This window comes from Ranitomeya imitator, chromosome 1 (genome assembly GCF_032444005.1).
Source record: "Ranitomeya imitator isolate aRanImi1 chromosome 1, aRanImi1.pri, whole genome shotgun sequence".
In the NCBI taxonomy this organism is placed as follows: Eukaryota; Metazoa; Chordata; class Amphibia; order Anura; family Dendrobatidae; genus Ranitomeya; species Ranitomeya imitator.
In genome coordinates this window covers 1,188,101,056-1,188,118,275 of record NC_091282.1, presented here as the reverse complement: position 1 = coordinate 1,188,118,275, position 17,220 = coordinate 1,188,101,056, and the positions used below count along the sequence as shown (strand labels likewise).

At 45.9% G+C, this 17,220-nt stretch overlaps 1 protein-coding gene across 3 annotated transcripts in view; it reads right to left on the bottom strand.

Annotated features, from left to right (window-relative positions):
- Positions 1 to 17,220, bottom strand: part of PPP2R2C (protein phosphatase 2 regulatory subunit Bgamma) — a 248,379-nt gene that overhangs the window by 31,769 nt on the left and 199,390 nt on the right. For all 3 annotated transcript variants that reach the window (XM_069744812.1, XM_069744814.1, XM_069744813.1), the window contains 2 exons: positions 15,582 to 15,694; positions 15,023 to 15,200 (listed from right to left, as the gene is read on the bottom strand). In XM_069744812.1, coding sequence (XP_069600913.1) covers positions 15,023 to 15,200; positions 15,582 to 15,694 — 291 coding nt within the window. The remainder of the gene's footprint in view (positions 1 to 15,022; positions 15,201 to 15,581; positions 15,695 to 17,220) is intronic.

The following is a 17,220-nucleotide window of genomic DNA, read 5'->3' as shown; positions in this document are numbered from 1 at the left end:
ATAAAAGGACTAGAAATAGGAAAAACCCAATGTGGCTAAACAAAGAAGTAAGACAGGCAATTAACAGTAAAAAGAAAGCATTTGCACTACTAAAGCAGGATGGCACCATTGAAGCTCTAAAAAACTATAGGGAGAAAATACTTTATCTAAAAAACTAATTAAAGCTGCCAAAAAGGAAACAGAGAAGCACATTGCTAAGGAGAGTAAAACTAATCCCAAACTGTTCTTCAACTATATCAATAGTAAAAGAATAAAAACTGAAAATGTAGGCCCCTTAAAAAATAGTGAGGAAAGAATGGTTGTAGATGACGAGGAAAAAGCTAACATATTAAACACCTTCTTCTCCATGGTATTCACGGTGGAAAATGAAATGCTAGGTGAAATCCCAAGAAACAATGAAAACCCTATATTAAGGGTCACCAATCTAACCCAAGAAGAGGTGCGAAACCGGCTAAATAAGATTAAAATAGATAAATCTCCGGGTCCGGATGGCATACACCCACGAGTACTAAGAGAACTAAGTAATGTAATAGATAAACCATTATTTCTTATTTTTAGGGACTCTATAGCGACGGGGTCTGTTCCACAGGACTGGTGCATAGCAAATGTGGTGCCAATATTCAAAAAGGACTCTAAAAGTGAACCTGGAAATTATAGGCCAGTAAGTCTAACCTCTATTGTTGGTAAAATATTTGAAGGGTTTCTGAGGGATGTTATTCTGGATTATCTCAATGAGAATAACTGTTTAACTCCATATCAGCATGGGTTTATGAGAAATCGCTCCTGTCAAACCAATCTAATCAGTTTTTATGAAGAGGTAAGCTATAGGCTGGACCACGGTGAGTCATTGGACGTGGTATATCTCGAATTTTCCAAAGCGTTTGATACCGTGCCGCACAAGAGGTTGGTACACAAAATGAGAATGCTTGGTCTGGGGGAAAATGTGTGTAAATGGGTTAGTAACTGGCTTAGTGATAGAAAGCAGAGGGTGGTTATAAATGGTATAGTCTCTAACTGGGTCGCTGTGACCAGTGGGGTACCGCAGGGGTCAGTATTGGGACCTGTTCTCTTCAACATATTCATTAATGATCTGGTAGAAGGTTTACACAGTAAAATATCGATATTTGCAGATGATACAAAACTATGTAAAGCAGTTAATACAAGAGAAGATAGTATTCTGCTACAGATGGATCTGGATAAGTTGGAAACTTGGGCTGAAAGGTGGCAGATGAGGTTTAACAATGATAAATGTAAGGTTATACACATGGGAAGAAGGAATCAATATCACCATTACACACTGAATGGGAAACCACTGGGTAAATCTGACAGGGAGAAGGACTTGGGGATCCTAGTTAATGATAAACTTACCTGGAGCAGCCAGTATCAGGCAGCAGCTGCCAAGGCAAACAGGATCATGGGGTGCATTAAAAGAGGTTTGGATACACATGATGAGAGCATTATACTGCCTCTGTACAAATCCCTAGTTAGACCGCACATGGAGTACTGTGTCCAGTTTTGGGCACCGGTGCTCAGGAAGGATATAATGGAACTAGAGAGAGTACAAAGGAGGGCAACAAAATTAATAAAGGGGATGGGAGAACTACAATACCCAGATAGATTAGCGAAATTAGGATTATTTAGTCTAGAAAAAAGACGACTGAGGGGCGATCTAATAACCATGTATAAGTATATAACGGGACAATACAAATATCTCGCTGAGGATCTGTTTATACCAAGGAAGGTGACGGGCACAAGGGGGCATTCTTTGCGTCTGGAGGAGAGAAGGTTTTTCCACCAACATAGAAGAGGATTCTTTACTGTTAGGGCAGTGAGAATCTGGAATTGCTTGCCTGAGGAGGTGGTGATGGCGAACTCAGTCGAGGGGTTCAAGAGAGGCCTGGATGTCTTCCTGGAGCAGAACAATATTGTATCATACAATTATTAGGTTCTGTAGAAGGACGTAGATCTGGGGATTTATTATGATGGAATATAGGCTGAACTGGATGGACAAATGTCTTTTTTCGGCCTTACTAACTATGTTACTATGTTACTATGTATTTTCAAATTGTGCAACGAGCACTATACTTTGAAGTTCAAAGATGAGGGTTTATCACAGTTCAGCGGCAAGCGTTCCGCTTTATTATCCTTTGGGTTCCATGCCCGTATTAGGACTGACAATGACTCTGCAGCCGCAGGTGTCATGCTCTCCTGCCGCAGTGACAGAAGAGGGGCAGAACTTGGCCATGCAGTAGCCAGCGTTCCTTCTCTCCAGCTTAACTACCTTCAGGTGTTCCCCTGTCCATTTCACCCCCAGACATAATGGCATCTGCCCATGTAGTCAGCTGCCACATCTTGGTGCTGCCCTGCATTCCTCTGCTGCTGTGTCCTTCAGTTCCCAAGCCCTGGATGACTGGACTCCTAGCTTGAAAACGTTACGGGGTCAACTGCATTGCCCAGGCTCTAAGGCCCTACTGGACTGCCTGGGCTCCCTGGCTCTACTGGGCTGTCTGGGCTCCCTGGCTCTACTGGGCTGTCTGGGCTCCCTGGCCCTACTGACTAGAATTCAGGAAATACTACAAATTAACCACAGTTGGCCACTCCTAAGTTAACAGTTACCTAACCTAATCTACGTGTGCTAAAATGCCCCCCCTCTAGTGGGCTAACTAAATTACTATGCTTTCCCTGAACTATAATACACATATAGCAGAATAAGGTACATGACATTATTTACAAAATGGGACATGTAGAACCGGGATGTGTTTGGGGCGTTAAGCAATTTCTGTGACCCCTCACAATACCAAGTTATTAATTTATTCATACAGTAGCAGCAGGAGTAGAGATGAGCGAAACCGAACTGTAAAGTTCGGGGTTCGTACTGACACCTCGTGTCATGTCCGGTGCTGAACTCCGAACACGGACTTCTCCTGAAAGTCCGTTTTACAGTTTGTTAGTCCAGGAGGGGGGAAGGATACAGAGACATAGAGACCATTGATTTCTATGTGGTTCAAGTTTGGGTACAGTTCTGGAACCCCAACCGAACTTTCGACTAAAGTTTGTTCAACTCCAAACTTCCATGGATCCTTTCATCCCTAAGAAGGAGCGACAACCCAACTCGAATTTAAAAGAAAATATTATTTCTTCTAATCTTATGGAGAATGCAAGAATTTGCTAAAAGAGTCATGTCAGTGGAGACAAGTCTTCTACAAGATTTGCTTATAAAAAATGTCTCCTTTTTAATGGTTCAGGGTCCATATTCTCAGGAAAACATCCAGATGTTTAATCTGATTCATGGTGTTTTCCTGAATACTATTTAGAATTGAGAGTCCTCAGTGGTTGATACCTTTTAATGGCTAACTGAAAAGATGGTAACAAATTGCAAGCTTTCGAGACTATTCAGGTCTCTTCATCAGGCAAAGACTAAGGGTACCGTCACACTATACGATTTACCTACGATCACGACCAGCGATATGACCTGGCCGTGATCGTAGGTAAATCGTAGTGTGGTCGCTGGGCAGCTGTCACACAGACAGCTCTCCAGCGACCAACGATGCCGAGGTCCCTGGGTAACCAGGGTAAACATCGGGTAACTAAGCGCAGGGCCGCGCTTAGTTACCCGATGTTTACCCTGGTTACAAGCGTTAAACTAAAAAAAAACAAACAGCACATACTTACATTCTGGTGTCCGTCAGGTCCCTTGCCGTCTCTGCTTCCCGCACTCAGTGACTGCCGGCCGTAAAGTGAAAGCAGAGCCGCTGTGTCGCTGTGTTTATTTTTACAACATCATAAAATTATTATTTTTTCTTGGAAATTGCCTGTAAATTAAGACTCCATTTTTCTCAGTTTAAGATACATCACTTTTCATTGAGTTTACTGAATTTCTAATGATCTTGGCAGAATTCTATAGAGAACGCTGAGCACCATATGACTTTAGAGGATTTACTGATGAAAGAAGCCAGACTGGAATAGAACATTATGCTGATTAAAATAAGACGCTTTTCTTGATTTCCTAATTAATCTAAACCCTTAGGAGCCCTAAAGAGATGCAAACAGCCATTATTAACATAGTATACCACGCTCCTGGAAGTACAGAACCCTAAAATAAATGACTATTGTGGATACCAGCTTTCCTTGTGCGGCTCGGCTGTATAATTGAAAGTGATGCTATCACTGATGCTCTACAAAATACCCAAGAGTGTATGGAAAATAATCAGCTCTCCAGGAACTATGACTCTGCTTCAATTGACACAAAATAATTGAATCTGGATATCTGAAGACTCATAAAACATTCGGCTCCTCCACTGTGCACATACAATCTTTATACTGTAATGAGAAGACTTACTGAACCTATGGGCCGGCTGTCCTTATGGAAAGAGACATTAATGCATTGAATCTTTTGTTCCACTTCTGTAGGTTCTTCTCAAGAACATGATATGTAATACAAAAACTGTAGAGGAAGAGAAATATTTCTAGAGCATTGGTGTGACCATAAGGCTTGCAGCAAATTCTGAAATTGAGTCTCCTCAGCAGTTATAATAATAATAATCTTTATTTTTATATAGCGCTAACATATTCCGCAGCGCTTTACATTTTTTCACACATTATCATCACTGTCCCCGATGGGGCTCACAATCTAAATTCCCTATCAGTATGTCTTTGGAATGTGGGAGGAAACCGGAGTGCCCGGAGGAAACCCACGCAAACACGCGAATCCCTTGGTGGGATTCGAACCCAGGACTCCAGCGCTGCAAGGCTGCAGTGCTAACCACTAAGCCACCGTGCCGCCCAGCAGTTGGAGAACAAGACAAATGACTTCTAGGCCAGCAGCAGATTTCAAAATGGGACCTCCTCAGTAGTATGAGAAGGATAATGTACTCTGCACCATGTTGTAGGAAGATGGACCGGGCTGACGATACCACTCTCATGTCAGTTCCGAAACTATCGGGGCTGTCACCATTGTTGCTGGAGGGAAAACTTTCCGACCCAGACAGACCTTTACATTCAACTGTAGGGGGCGTGTAAGGGATAAAAGGGACGGTGCGTGGGAAAGCGAGACACTTGGCGGGAAGACAGAGCATGCAGCAGGTGAAGGTTGACTCACTCTCCGTGGGGCTACGCGATAGTTCAGGCCTGCACTGTAGCTCCTCAGCAATGGCGCACGCTGACCGTGAGGGGCGAAAATTCGTGTGCCCGCTCACCTTGGCGACTGAGGGTCTGCCCTGCATCGTTCCGCTGAGTGTGTGGCCTAAATCTGACCAGGCGAATAATCTAGAACTGGGTAGCTTCATCCCCATCATCAGCACTGGACTGAGACACCTGACGGCAGTGTCAGAGACTGCTTCACATCGCCCCGGTAATCCAGAACCTTGCCTCGGAGAATCAGGATGTGCCGCTTCCATCAGGAGACAGTGCATCACCTTCCTTCAAGAACAGAGCAGAGACTTCATGCGTCACTTACGGCGCCACCGTGGGATTTCAAGCTTTCACAGTTTACCTGTTTCTTAACTGTTTGTTCTTACCCTGACATAATACCCAGTGTTAATCCCCTCTTAACCCTTTCTCTCCCTACGTGGAGTATCCCTTGTAACAAACCCTTTAACTATTTGTTCTGCCTCCTGCTCGTCACTGCATCCCGCGTACTTGCTATTCTATATTCGCGTAGTCGGCAGGATGCAGTCTAACAGCACGGAGGCGGCAGATCAAGCAGTTGGGGTGAGCCCTAGCTCCAGTATCTCTCTGGGGGCAATGTTGAACAATCTCCCTAAGTTTATGGGGAATAATACCATGTTATGGAGCTGGACTGAGCGCATGAGGGGGATAATGAGGATGCATCCCATGACCCCTGCATTAGAGGCCGAGGTGGCCATGATGGCTTTGGATGGAGAAGCCAGAGACTCAGTCATGTTACGACCCCCCAGGGAATGAGACACCTTTAACAAAGGGGAGTAGGGGAGTTAAAAATGTGTTTATTTAGCCGTATGCAAAGGGAGGGGAAACGGAGACTCAGTACATGAACACTCTCCAGGAGATCCATACTGCTATCATTAGAAAAGACAGCATAGGCATAGGACCGACTGACGTAAGATTGCGAGATCAGTTGGTGACAGGCTTGCGGGACGTGCTGATGAAACAGGCTTTGCGGGAGCGCTTGCGGTTAAATTCTCGCATGACCTTGTCTGAAATAGGAAGCGAAGCGCGCACACGCGAGCAGGAGCAGGGGGTGACAGTCCTGGTAGGGAAGGTCCGGAGCGAGAAGTGTCTGTGAACATGATCACCGAACCACAACGGGTAGAGGAATTGTGGAAAGAAATCCAGGATATTCGAGGAGAGTTGGCTGATGCAAAGATCACTAGGTATTTCGATTCCGCCAGGGGGCAGAGATGGCCCCGAACCTTGCCGAGAATCAAAGATGTACTGCCGAGAGAGATACCTCATCTGTTACAATTGTGGAGAAATTGGACATTTCGCTCGGGAGTGCTCGAGATGGTGTAGGTCCTTTCAACGTTGTCCGTTAAACTAGAAGACTCCGAGCCTGGGGGATACCGCCCGGAGCCTGAACAGTCACAAAGGAGTAACAGAAGTCCCACAAATCTAGTCTCTATGTGCCCCGTCGTCTGGGCTGAACTGGACGGTCGAGCAGCACATTGCCTGGTGGATACTGGCTCAAAGGTGACTACGATGCCTGAAACTTACTTTCGTCACTTTCCTGGAAATAATGCGGCCTGAGTGAGGCCCATTGAAAAAACTGATAGCTGCCAATTGCTTGCCCATCCCGGTCGCAGGGGTGGTCTGGATGCAAATAACCATCTGTGGCAAAGATCTGGGTCGGAAAGGAGTAGTGTTGACCAGGAGGGGAGCAGGACACGGACATGCCGTCACCCTGGGAATGAATGTACTGAAGGAGTTCGGGAGTCCCCTCGTCAATGAGCCTTCAGATGTAACCCTGAAACAGTTCAAACAGTTAATCAGCGTGGCTCAAGCCCAGGAATACTTCAGTGGCGGATGAACATTGGGAAACGTAATCATCCCAGCCTCTGCTAAGCTTGTTCTGCCACCAGGACAAACCGTGCTTACCCTGTCTGTATGGGCTTGTACCCCGCTAGAAGGAGCTGAAATCCAGATCGATCCAGCTGCTACGGAACAATTACTCCCAGAACTCCTTGTGGCGGGAACACTAGCCATTGTACGTGATGGACTGTCCCAATACGCTGTGTCAATTTCGGAGAAGGTAACATCACGCTAACTCCCAGAATTGAAGTGGCTCGAATTATGGGCATGCTGGAAGAAGTGATACCACCTCAGGCTGTGCAGTTGACGTTAAAGCAGGGAGACCCTTGGATCGTGACTTTGGATTTGTCTCTGACACCGGAACCCCAGCATATCCGGGAAGGACATCATATATTGGAGGAGATGCAGGCTGAGCTGACAGACCTTACTCCGCTACAGATCCAGCAAGTGGAAGCTCTACAGGGGGCGATATCAAGATGTGTTCACACACCATGATGATGATTTTGGCTGCACTGCAGCAATTACACATGAGATACCGATTGGGAAGCCCGCGCCCATAAGTGAGCGGTATCAACAATTCCGCCACAATTATATCAAGAGGTGAAAGGTATGCTAACTCAGATGCTGCAGAAGGGCGTCATAAGAGAGAGTCAAAGTCCATGGACCGCCCCCATTGTGTAGTGCGAAAGAAGGATGGCACTCTGCGTTTCTGTGTAGACTATTGTAAACTCAATGCCTGCACCATGTGAGATTCCTATCCATTACCCAGGATTGAAGAATCCTTGTCTGCACTAAGAAAGGCCAAATTCTTTTCATCGTTGGATCTAGCCAGTGGCTACTGGCAAGTACCGATGTCAGAGTAGGTCTGGCTAAAGACAGCCTTTATACTTCCTATGGGACTGTATGGATTTAATCGGATGCCGTTCAGTTTGGCCAACGCCCCTGGAACATTTCAGTGATTGATGGAGAGGTGTTTAAGGGATTTTAAACTCTGAAGCCACGCTCATCAATCTAGATGACATCATCGTCTATGCTGCTTCGTTTGAGGACCATTTACAACGTCTGGAACAGGTGTTGAGTCGCCTCCAACGCAGTCTAAAAGTAAAGCCTCAGAAATGTCATCTGTTTCGCATTCAAATAGAGTACCTGGGTCACATTGTCTCTGATGAAGGAGTGAAACCATCCTGGGAGAAAATCGCTGTAATACAGGATTGGCCCACCCCGACGACGGTGAAGGATGTCTGGGCGTCCTTGGGACTGACCGGGTATTATCAACGCTTTATGAAGAATTTTACCTGCATAGTGAACCCTCTGCTGGAGTTGTTAAAGGGAGTACCCTCAGGCACCAATAACTGGACTATTTGGTGAGGAGAACGGCAAGAAAAGGCATTTCAAGATCTGAAGAAGGCATTGACAGAAGCACCTGTGTTGGCTTATGCGGACTTCTCTCAACCATTCATTCTCCACACCGACAGAAGATTGCATGGAATTGGGGCTGTGTTATCGCAGATCCAGGATGGGAGAGAGAAGGTGATCGCTTATGCTAGTCCGTCCCTTCAAGATTCCGAGCGAAATTCTGACAAATACAGTTCCTTCAAGCTAGAGCTGCTGGCATTGGTGTGGGCTATGATGGAGAAGTTCGCGGAATACCTATCCGCACCTGAAGTACTGGTGCGTACTGATAACAACCCTTTGGCTCATTTGGGAAATGCAAAACTAGGAGCTCTGGAGCAACGATGGGTGGCAAGAATGGCAAAGTTTCAATATAAAATCGCCTACAAAAGGGGGGCTGAAAACACTCATGCAGACACCTTACCAGAGTGAACCATTGCCGACCGGGCGAAACAGAGATAAGTAATTAGAAGATGAGGAGATCCCCAGGTTCCGAGATTCTGCCAGGACGGGGATAGCCATGTAGAAACAGGTGCAAGTGGTGGCTCGGGAAGGTGTCTTGGGACGATCCCATGATGAGTGGGAGTGGTTACAGCAGGAAGACGGAGAACTAACTCAGCTGAGACAGCGGATAACGTCTATCCATCTTCCCAGTCAAGAAGAGGGAAATGCCCTGTCCCCGGAGACTCTGCGGATTCTACAACAATGGGGGGAAAAGACTCCTGTCATGATACTATGGTAGGATTTGAGCAGGAATTTTCGGGGTTAATGCTGGTGGGCTCCCTTTGGATTGGGGAGAGCTTTTTATAGCCGCTGGAGGCTTGCATCCTTGTCAGTTATACTTCTGCCATCAGCTGAGTTATGTGACCCCTGTACGCTTGTGTTTGTGCCTTGTACCTGCCTTGTGAGTTTGCATCCTGTTTTGACCCGGCCTGTCCCCCCACGTCGCACTTGCCTGTCAATTAGGTTCTGTCTGTGGATTATCTGGTTCTCTGACCCCAGCTTGGTTTCTGACTTCCCTTTCGGTTTTTCCTTCTGCCCGGTTATTCTTCTGCTAGACGCTTGTCGGTGCCCCAGCCGGTCAACCCCCCGGTAGTACCTTCAGTGCTTCTCTGATCGCTCTGGGTGCTCTGGCGGCTGGTTCCGCCCCGGCCCCTCCTCCTGCTATCACGTGCCGCAGGTCCTGCACGCCTGTGACCATGCTGTTCTGTGTCTACAGGTGCTGTCTACCCATCCCTTTCTGCGCTGTGTGGGACTCGTGTCTGGACCTGGACAGGTAGGTCACAGGGTCCCCAACATTAGAACTGACCGTAACAGTAGTCTTCTGTGGTTAGGGTGCAGTACGGTACCCATGCGTACTTTGTCTGAGCAGGTGAAGCACCTGTCTCAGATGCTGCAGAAACTAAACCTAGAGCAACAAGCCCTGGTCCAGTCCCATCAGCAGGTGACGGACATGGTTCAGGGGGCTCTGTCCTCAGGAATTCAGGGGGCGGGGGCTAGAGAAGTCGCTCTGTTCTCCCCGAATCCCAGATTAAGTTACCCGATAAGTTTTCTGGTAACAAAAAATAATTTAAGGAGAGCTGCAGGCTCTTCTTCTCTTTAAGACCCCGCGTATAGTTCACCGGATTATGCTTCAACCCTGTCCGTCAAAGGATCCAGGTCAGGTAAGGCTGGTTTCAGACTTGCATACGGGAGTGCTGCAGATGACAGCGTACTTCCTCCTTCCTTCCTCCCTGAAACCACGCCTACGCTCCGCCTACTACTCCTTGTGTGTCCTGCATACCTATCTTTAACATTGGGTATGCAGGGACGTATGCTGTATGCGGATGCCTCCGCATGCGCCGTTTTGGTGCTGCGCTGAACGCAACATGTTGCATTTTGTTGCGGTCGGTGCAGCATCAAAACGGCACATGCGTATACAGCGTATGTCCCTGCGTACCCAATGTAAAAAGATAGGTACGCAGCACGTAAGGAGTAGAAGGCGGAGCGTAGGCGTGGTTTCACGGAGGAAGAAGGGAGAAAGTACGCTGCCATCTGCAGCTCTCCCGTACGCAAGTCTAAAACCAGCCTAAAAGAGGTGTAAGATGTGCCTGAAGTACCTTCGCCAGTTGTAGTAGATTGTGAAGAGGAAGAAAATCCGGGAAGACAGAGCGCGCAGCAGGAGAAGGTTGACTCACTCTCCATGGGGCTACGAGATAGTTCAGGCCCGCGCTTCAGCTCCTCAGCCCTTGCGTACGCTGAGGGACATGAATTAATTCCGCTGCCTGCCGCGAGTGCACGGCCTAAATCTGACCAGGTGAATCATCTAGAACTGAGTACCTTCATCCCGGTCACCAGCACTGGACTGAGATACCTTCTGGCGGTGTCAGAGACTGCTTCACTTCGGAACTTCGTCCCGGTAACCCAGGACCTCGCCTCAGAGAATCAGGATATGCCGCTTCCGTCAGGAGACAGTGTATCACCTTCCTTCAGGAACAGGCTAGAGACTTCATGCGTCACTTATGGCGCCACCGTAGGATTTCAAGCTTCCTCAGCCATTAAACCATCAGACTGATAAATTTACCTGTTTCACAACCGTTTGTTCTTACCCTGACACAATACCCAGTTTTACGCCCCTCTTTACCCTTTCTCTCCCTGCATAGAGTATCCCTTGTAATAAACCCATTAACTCTTGTTCTACCTCCTGCTATTCTACAATGTAACGCGGTCTTTTACGCACTTTGAGAGGACAAATTACCACTGAGGCCTACAGTGGAGTCTTTTCAGCAATGGGAGAAAGCAAATGACCCTTGAGGTTTACAATGGGGGTCTTCTCAGCACTGGGAGAGGAAAATAGCCTCTAAAGATTTCAACGGGGTCTTCTTAGCAGTATTAATAAGCAAATGACCTCTGAGGCCTACAATAGGGTTTTCTCAGCAGTGGGAAAAGGCAAATTACCTGCCTACAGCAGTTGGAGGCAAGTGAACTCTGAGGCCTACAGCAAATTATGTAATGGAGTCTCCTCAGCAGTGCAAGGAGAAGGCAAATGAGCTATTACGTCTATAATGGAATCTTCTGAGCAGTGGGAGAATGTAAATGAGCTCTGAGGCTTATGGTAAATTTCAGAATGGGGTCTCATAAGCAGTCTAATTAGGTTCACATTGCATTAGTGCAATCCGTTTAGCGCATACGCTAATGGGATGCGCTAACGCAATGTACAAAAGGGGATTGCGTTTAGCGATCCCGCTAGCGCAGATGCCCGATTTGCGCTAGCGAGAACGGACCCAAAAACGCTGCAAGCAGCGTTCGAGGTCCGTCAGAAACTAACGGGACATCGCTAGCGCATGCCAAAAATGGCATACGTTAGCGATGCGTTAGTTACATTGCGGTCAATGGGTGCGCTAACGGACCCGTTACATTGCGTTAGTGGCGCTATGTAACGGATTCCGTTAGCGGACTGCCACTAATGCAATGTGAACCTAGCCATAATAACAAGAAGGCCAATGACAGCTGAGACCTACAATGGTGTCTTCTCAACAGTGGTAGAAGGAAAATGACCTCTGAGGCCCGCAATGGGGTCTGTAGTAAATTCTGTCTCTTCAGCAGTGCAAGGAAGGCAAATGTTCTCTAAGACTCATAGCAAATCTGTAATAGATCGTTCCCAAAAGTGTAAGAAGACAAATGACCTCTGAGGCCTGTAATAAATTTTGCAATGGAACCCCCTCAGCAGACAAGTGACCCCTAAGGTCTATATCAAAATGGGGAACAGGACCTCCTCAGAAGAAGAGGAGGACAAATGATTTCTGGCCCTAAATAATTCAGAAAAAGAGACCTCTCTGAAGGAGGAATGACAAGTACAAGCACCTTAACTTCAACACTTGAAAGGCCTAGGTAAAACCTACCACATACAGTAGATCCTCATGACTTAATTTGCTCAGTGAATATGTATGAGAAATAAAACAGTACCATAATAAAATATACTAGCCATCTCCCTTTATCTCAGACATTATGGCTATTCCACTGCTCCGTAACAGAGTTTGCCACACAATAACAACGTAACACGTCTTCATAGGATAGGTGTTGCTCGTCTTCTGCCAATCATGAGAATAAGGGTATTATGTCCCCTATTTGAATGAAGTGGCAATCAAGGTTCACTATTGAAGGTGTATGGAACTACTACAGATAACCAAGAGCTCCTATGGTCACATAAACTTTGAATGGAGCCGCAGTGTGAATGCTTGACCTCCACTCTACACAAATGGGGGACACATGACCCCTATCCATCCTGTGGGCAGGTATAAGCTGTGAAGGTGGTACAACCCCTTAAAGGAGCACTCCCATTACAGTTTTTATCCTCTTAATATATTGCAACCATCATATTATATACCACCGTGTACTTCCAATTGCTCATTTTGCCTTTTTACCCAGCTAATTCTTCTCTTTTCTCTGCTCTATGAAGAAACAGTTGGAATCTAGTCCTTGCACAAAGCATCCCCCTCTTCATCTCTTGAACCAGCTGCTCCTTCCTCCCCCTTCCAGGGACTTTTGCAGTGACTTCTGACTTCTGTAGACAAAGTTGACCTCCTTTTTCTACACAGAGCTTAGAGGGATTCAGCTAGTCAGTTTTTAATCACATGATGTCATAGATTTAATGGAAAAGAGAATAATTAACTGGGTAGAAAGGCAAAATGAGCAATTATAAGTACACAGTGCTGTATAATATGATGACTGCAATATATTAAGAAGATACAAATTTTGATGAGAGGAAGAGGAGGAGTGCTTCTGGAATGCCTGCCAGGGCCGTGGGGTACTCGGTACTGGGTCCGGTCGTTATTAACGGGGAGGTAATGGTGGCTGCAACACGGTCTGTGGCCCTGGGCGCCCAAGTAAAAGGGATAGTCTTTTTAGGGGTTTTGTGAATAATGTTTGTGTTTGTGACACCACCTGTGGTATTCGGTCAGAGATAACGATGCTGCTTAAAGGGGTCCTCTGGGGTGATGTTATGGCAGCTAAGATGGTATAACTTCCCACAGGTGAAGTTGGGTCCCCAGGGCTCCCGGTGTGTAGATGGAGATGGTGAGTGATGCAGTAAGAAATGGAGGACACAGGTTTGCAGTCTCTTTACCTGGTTTACTGAAGACCAAAGTCCAGGGCACCAGATCACAGGTACAGGCAGGGTCCTGCCGGCTTGGAAGCAAGTTCAGAGTCCCCTTTACCAGGTGAAGTTAGAAGCCTTCCTATTAGCGCGGTGGTGTAGTCCTTTGCTGCCTTAGGCCTCATACAAAGTCCTCACTGTTCTCTCTGTCCTTCTTAAAGGGTAGGACAATACCTGCATGACAGGTAACTCGAGCCTTTTTAGAGGATCTCTAGTATGACCTGGGCTCTATGCATTTCTGTGTCTCAGGTGTTAGGGCGGACAGGTGATGTGAAATCAGCTGTCCTGCTGGTTTCTGCTGTGCCACATGGAGTCTGACACAACCTCGGTCTTCCGGCTACCGGTGTCTGCGCTCTGCAAGGAGGTAGCTCAGTCGCAGCTATTCTCCCAAGTTGTTTCCTCTCCTTTGCTCCGCTCTCCTGCATGCTCACTACAATGTGTTCTTTTTTCTGTATTGTCTCTGTCTAGGAGCTGCAGCACCCTCTTGGCTGCACGGCCTCTCACTCTCCTCTCGGCCTCAGACTGTTCCAATCTGCTGTCTGGCACTCTCTGTCTAACTTCCCCTCCAGACTAGAATATATATATATAGGGGAACCACCCATAAGCTGGATCAAAGCTCCCCCTTCTGGCCTGGAGTGTGAACATGTTGTATGTAGTGTTACCTGATAAAGGAGATCTTCCCTCGCTTCCAAGCGTGACATCACTCTCCCCGTGAGGAAAGCAATGCCACTGTAACAACCAGGACCCTGGGGTGTTACACTTCTTTAGACAGATGTTTAAATACTGAATAAATGTTAGCATATACACACATATGGTTAAAAGACTAGTATGTCCACACCTGATCGTCACACCCATCCCAAAACCAGGAAGCTCAATATGGAGTTGGGCCCCTTTTTCCAGTTATAACAGAGTCCAATAAGCAGGTGCAGACTAGCATCAACTTTTGCACCATTTTCCGGTGTATTGCTTAAAGCACCACTCCAGTGGGTTTTTTCAGCGCTGGAGTGGTGCCTAAAATATAAGCCCTCTGCCCCTGGTCACTCACCCTCTGGAGTCTTCACAGTTTTTTGGCACTGCTCCATCTTGCAGTAGCTTCTGAATGTCTAGAAGTGAGAAGATACATCATAAGATCGCAATACAAGTCTATGAGAGACAGAACGAAGCTCTCATAGACTTGTATTGAAAGGTGACCTCAGCAACGCTCCATGAAACATTGCAGGCAGACTGCAGCAGCAAACACAGATGAAAACGCCGGATGGCGAGTATCAGACAGGGGGCAGGGGAATTACATTTAAAGCATCGCTCCAGAGGTGCAATAATAAAACACTGGAGTGGTACTTTAATAAATCAGTCTATAGGATGTTGGCCATGCCATGCTCCTCCTGATAATCCGTGCCCACTTTTTCAACTTTTGGTGAACAAGTTGCAAACAATTAAAACTTTTTCACAATTTGTGATTTTTTTGCAGGTTTTTCCTATGTAAAAGGATACTGAAGCTCCGGTCTGTGATTGCCAAGTGCCAGAGGTTAATCCTGAGATCATCGGCTGACATGTACGTCTCACAGTCACTGTTGACAGAGATGGAGTTGACATGATATGTGTGTCCATTAGAAAATATTCTTCTTGGGGAAACTTCTACCATTAAATCCATGGGCTTAAGAACAGGCACCTGAAAACAGAAGAACACCCAATAATATGAGGAACACAGTCCATCTAGCCCTCAGGTCATCCATTCATGCCCCAATTTATGCCCAACTTGAGAGTCAGGCAAATATTTTATACCAATTATTCAATATTGATAAAATAAATTTTGCAAGACATCCATATACCGTATGTATTTCTTATGTAGGCAAAGTCATTTGACAAGAAATATGGTGGGTGATACTAATGGGGGCACTGTGAATGATGTAACTAAAGCCGGATACGATGGCTGATGGCACTAATGGGGGTTCTGTAGCTAGTGGCACGCATAGGGTTACGGTGGCCGACATTAATGGAGGCACTATGGTGGAGCCCAAAATATGACTATCAGCAGCTATGTACTGCTTACCTGTAAAGAGGTCACGGTGGAAAGATCTTTCAACTTCCCTTCTTCATCTTTGAGGTTGTACCCCTCTGGCCTCTTATCACGCTCACTAATTTTCCATAATTTGATAGTTTTATCTGGAATGTAATAAAAGAAGTCTCACTGTACTGTTAATGTCTATCTCGTGCTACTGCTACGGCACTGTACTGCTAATGTCATTACTGGGAAAAGCAAAGAACAAGCAAAAATGATATGTCACATCACTGTAAGTGTATTACGCTACATGAATGGTGATTATGAAGTAGTGGTCAGCACTATTTATAATTCCATCCATCAGCTCATCCATCCATATATTCACCCAATCAGTTATCCATTCTCCATAGATCCATCCATCCAATCAGTTTTCCATTAACCCATGTACCCATCCAACCATCTGTCAACAATCCATTCCGTCCATCCACCGATCCAACCACCTATCCATCCTTAGATACACTCATATATCATCTTATTTTTCCATCTATTCACTCATTCAGCAATGTGGTCATCGAATCATCCACCTTCCTGTCCACACATCATCCAACCATCCATTAATCAGATCAATATAGCAATCCGGAATCCAAAAAGAGAAAAACCGCACCCTATGTCCATACAGCTTACATTCGCATATTGGCGCAAGTCAATGCCAAGGGGTCCAGCCCGGCTGCAAGTCCATATCCCAGAATAGAAGAAAGACAGCGCCACAACGGTCAGTGATGAAGACCTTACGTGTTTAATCTGCCTCCTGCGGCGACGTTTCGGTACAATAACCTTTATCAAGCACCTTGATTGCTTGATAAAGGTTATTGTACCGAAACGTCGCCGCAGGAGGCAGATTAAACACGTAAGGTCTTCATCACTGACCGTTGTGGCGCTGTCTTTCTTCTATTCTGCAATATAGCAATCCATCTATCCATCCATCTAGCCATTCACACATCCATTACCTATCCATTCATCCATCCACCTAGCTATCCATAAGTGCATTCATCTATAAACCATCTATCCATCTATTCACCCAACTAGCAATCCATTCCTTCATCTATCCAACCATTTATCCATCATTCTATCCACTAATCCATCAATTTATTTATCCATCTATTCATTCATTCAGCAATCTATCACCCGTTTACGTGTCCATGAATCTATCTAGTTACTCACGAAAACAGCAATTGATCCGTCCGTCCATCCATCTATCCATCGTATATAGTCATCCATCCACCTGTCCATGCTAGGTTAAAGGTTGAACTCAATGGACTTATATCCACAGTCAATCCTAAAAACTAGGAAACTTATTCACCCATCCATTCATCCATCCATCCATCCATCCATCCAATCACTCATTTACGTGTCCATCCATCTAACTAGTTACCCAAGAAAACAGCAATCCACCCGTCGATCTATTCATACATCCATCTATCTATCTATCTATCTATCTATCTATCTATCTATCTATCTATCTATCTATCTATCTATCTATCGTATCAAATCATCCATCAAACTTTCCATGCTAGGTTATAGGTTAAACTCAACTAATATCTACCTTCAATCCTAAAAATTATTAAACCTATTCACCCCTCTATCTATTAATCTATCCTCCCAGCAACTCCGCCAACCCACTGCTCCATCA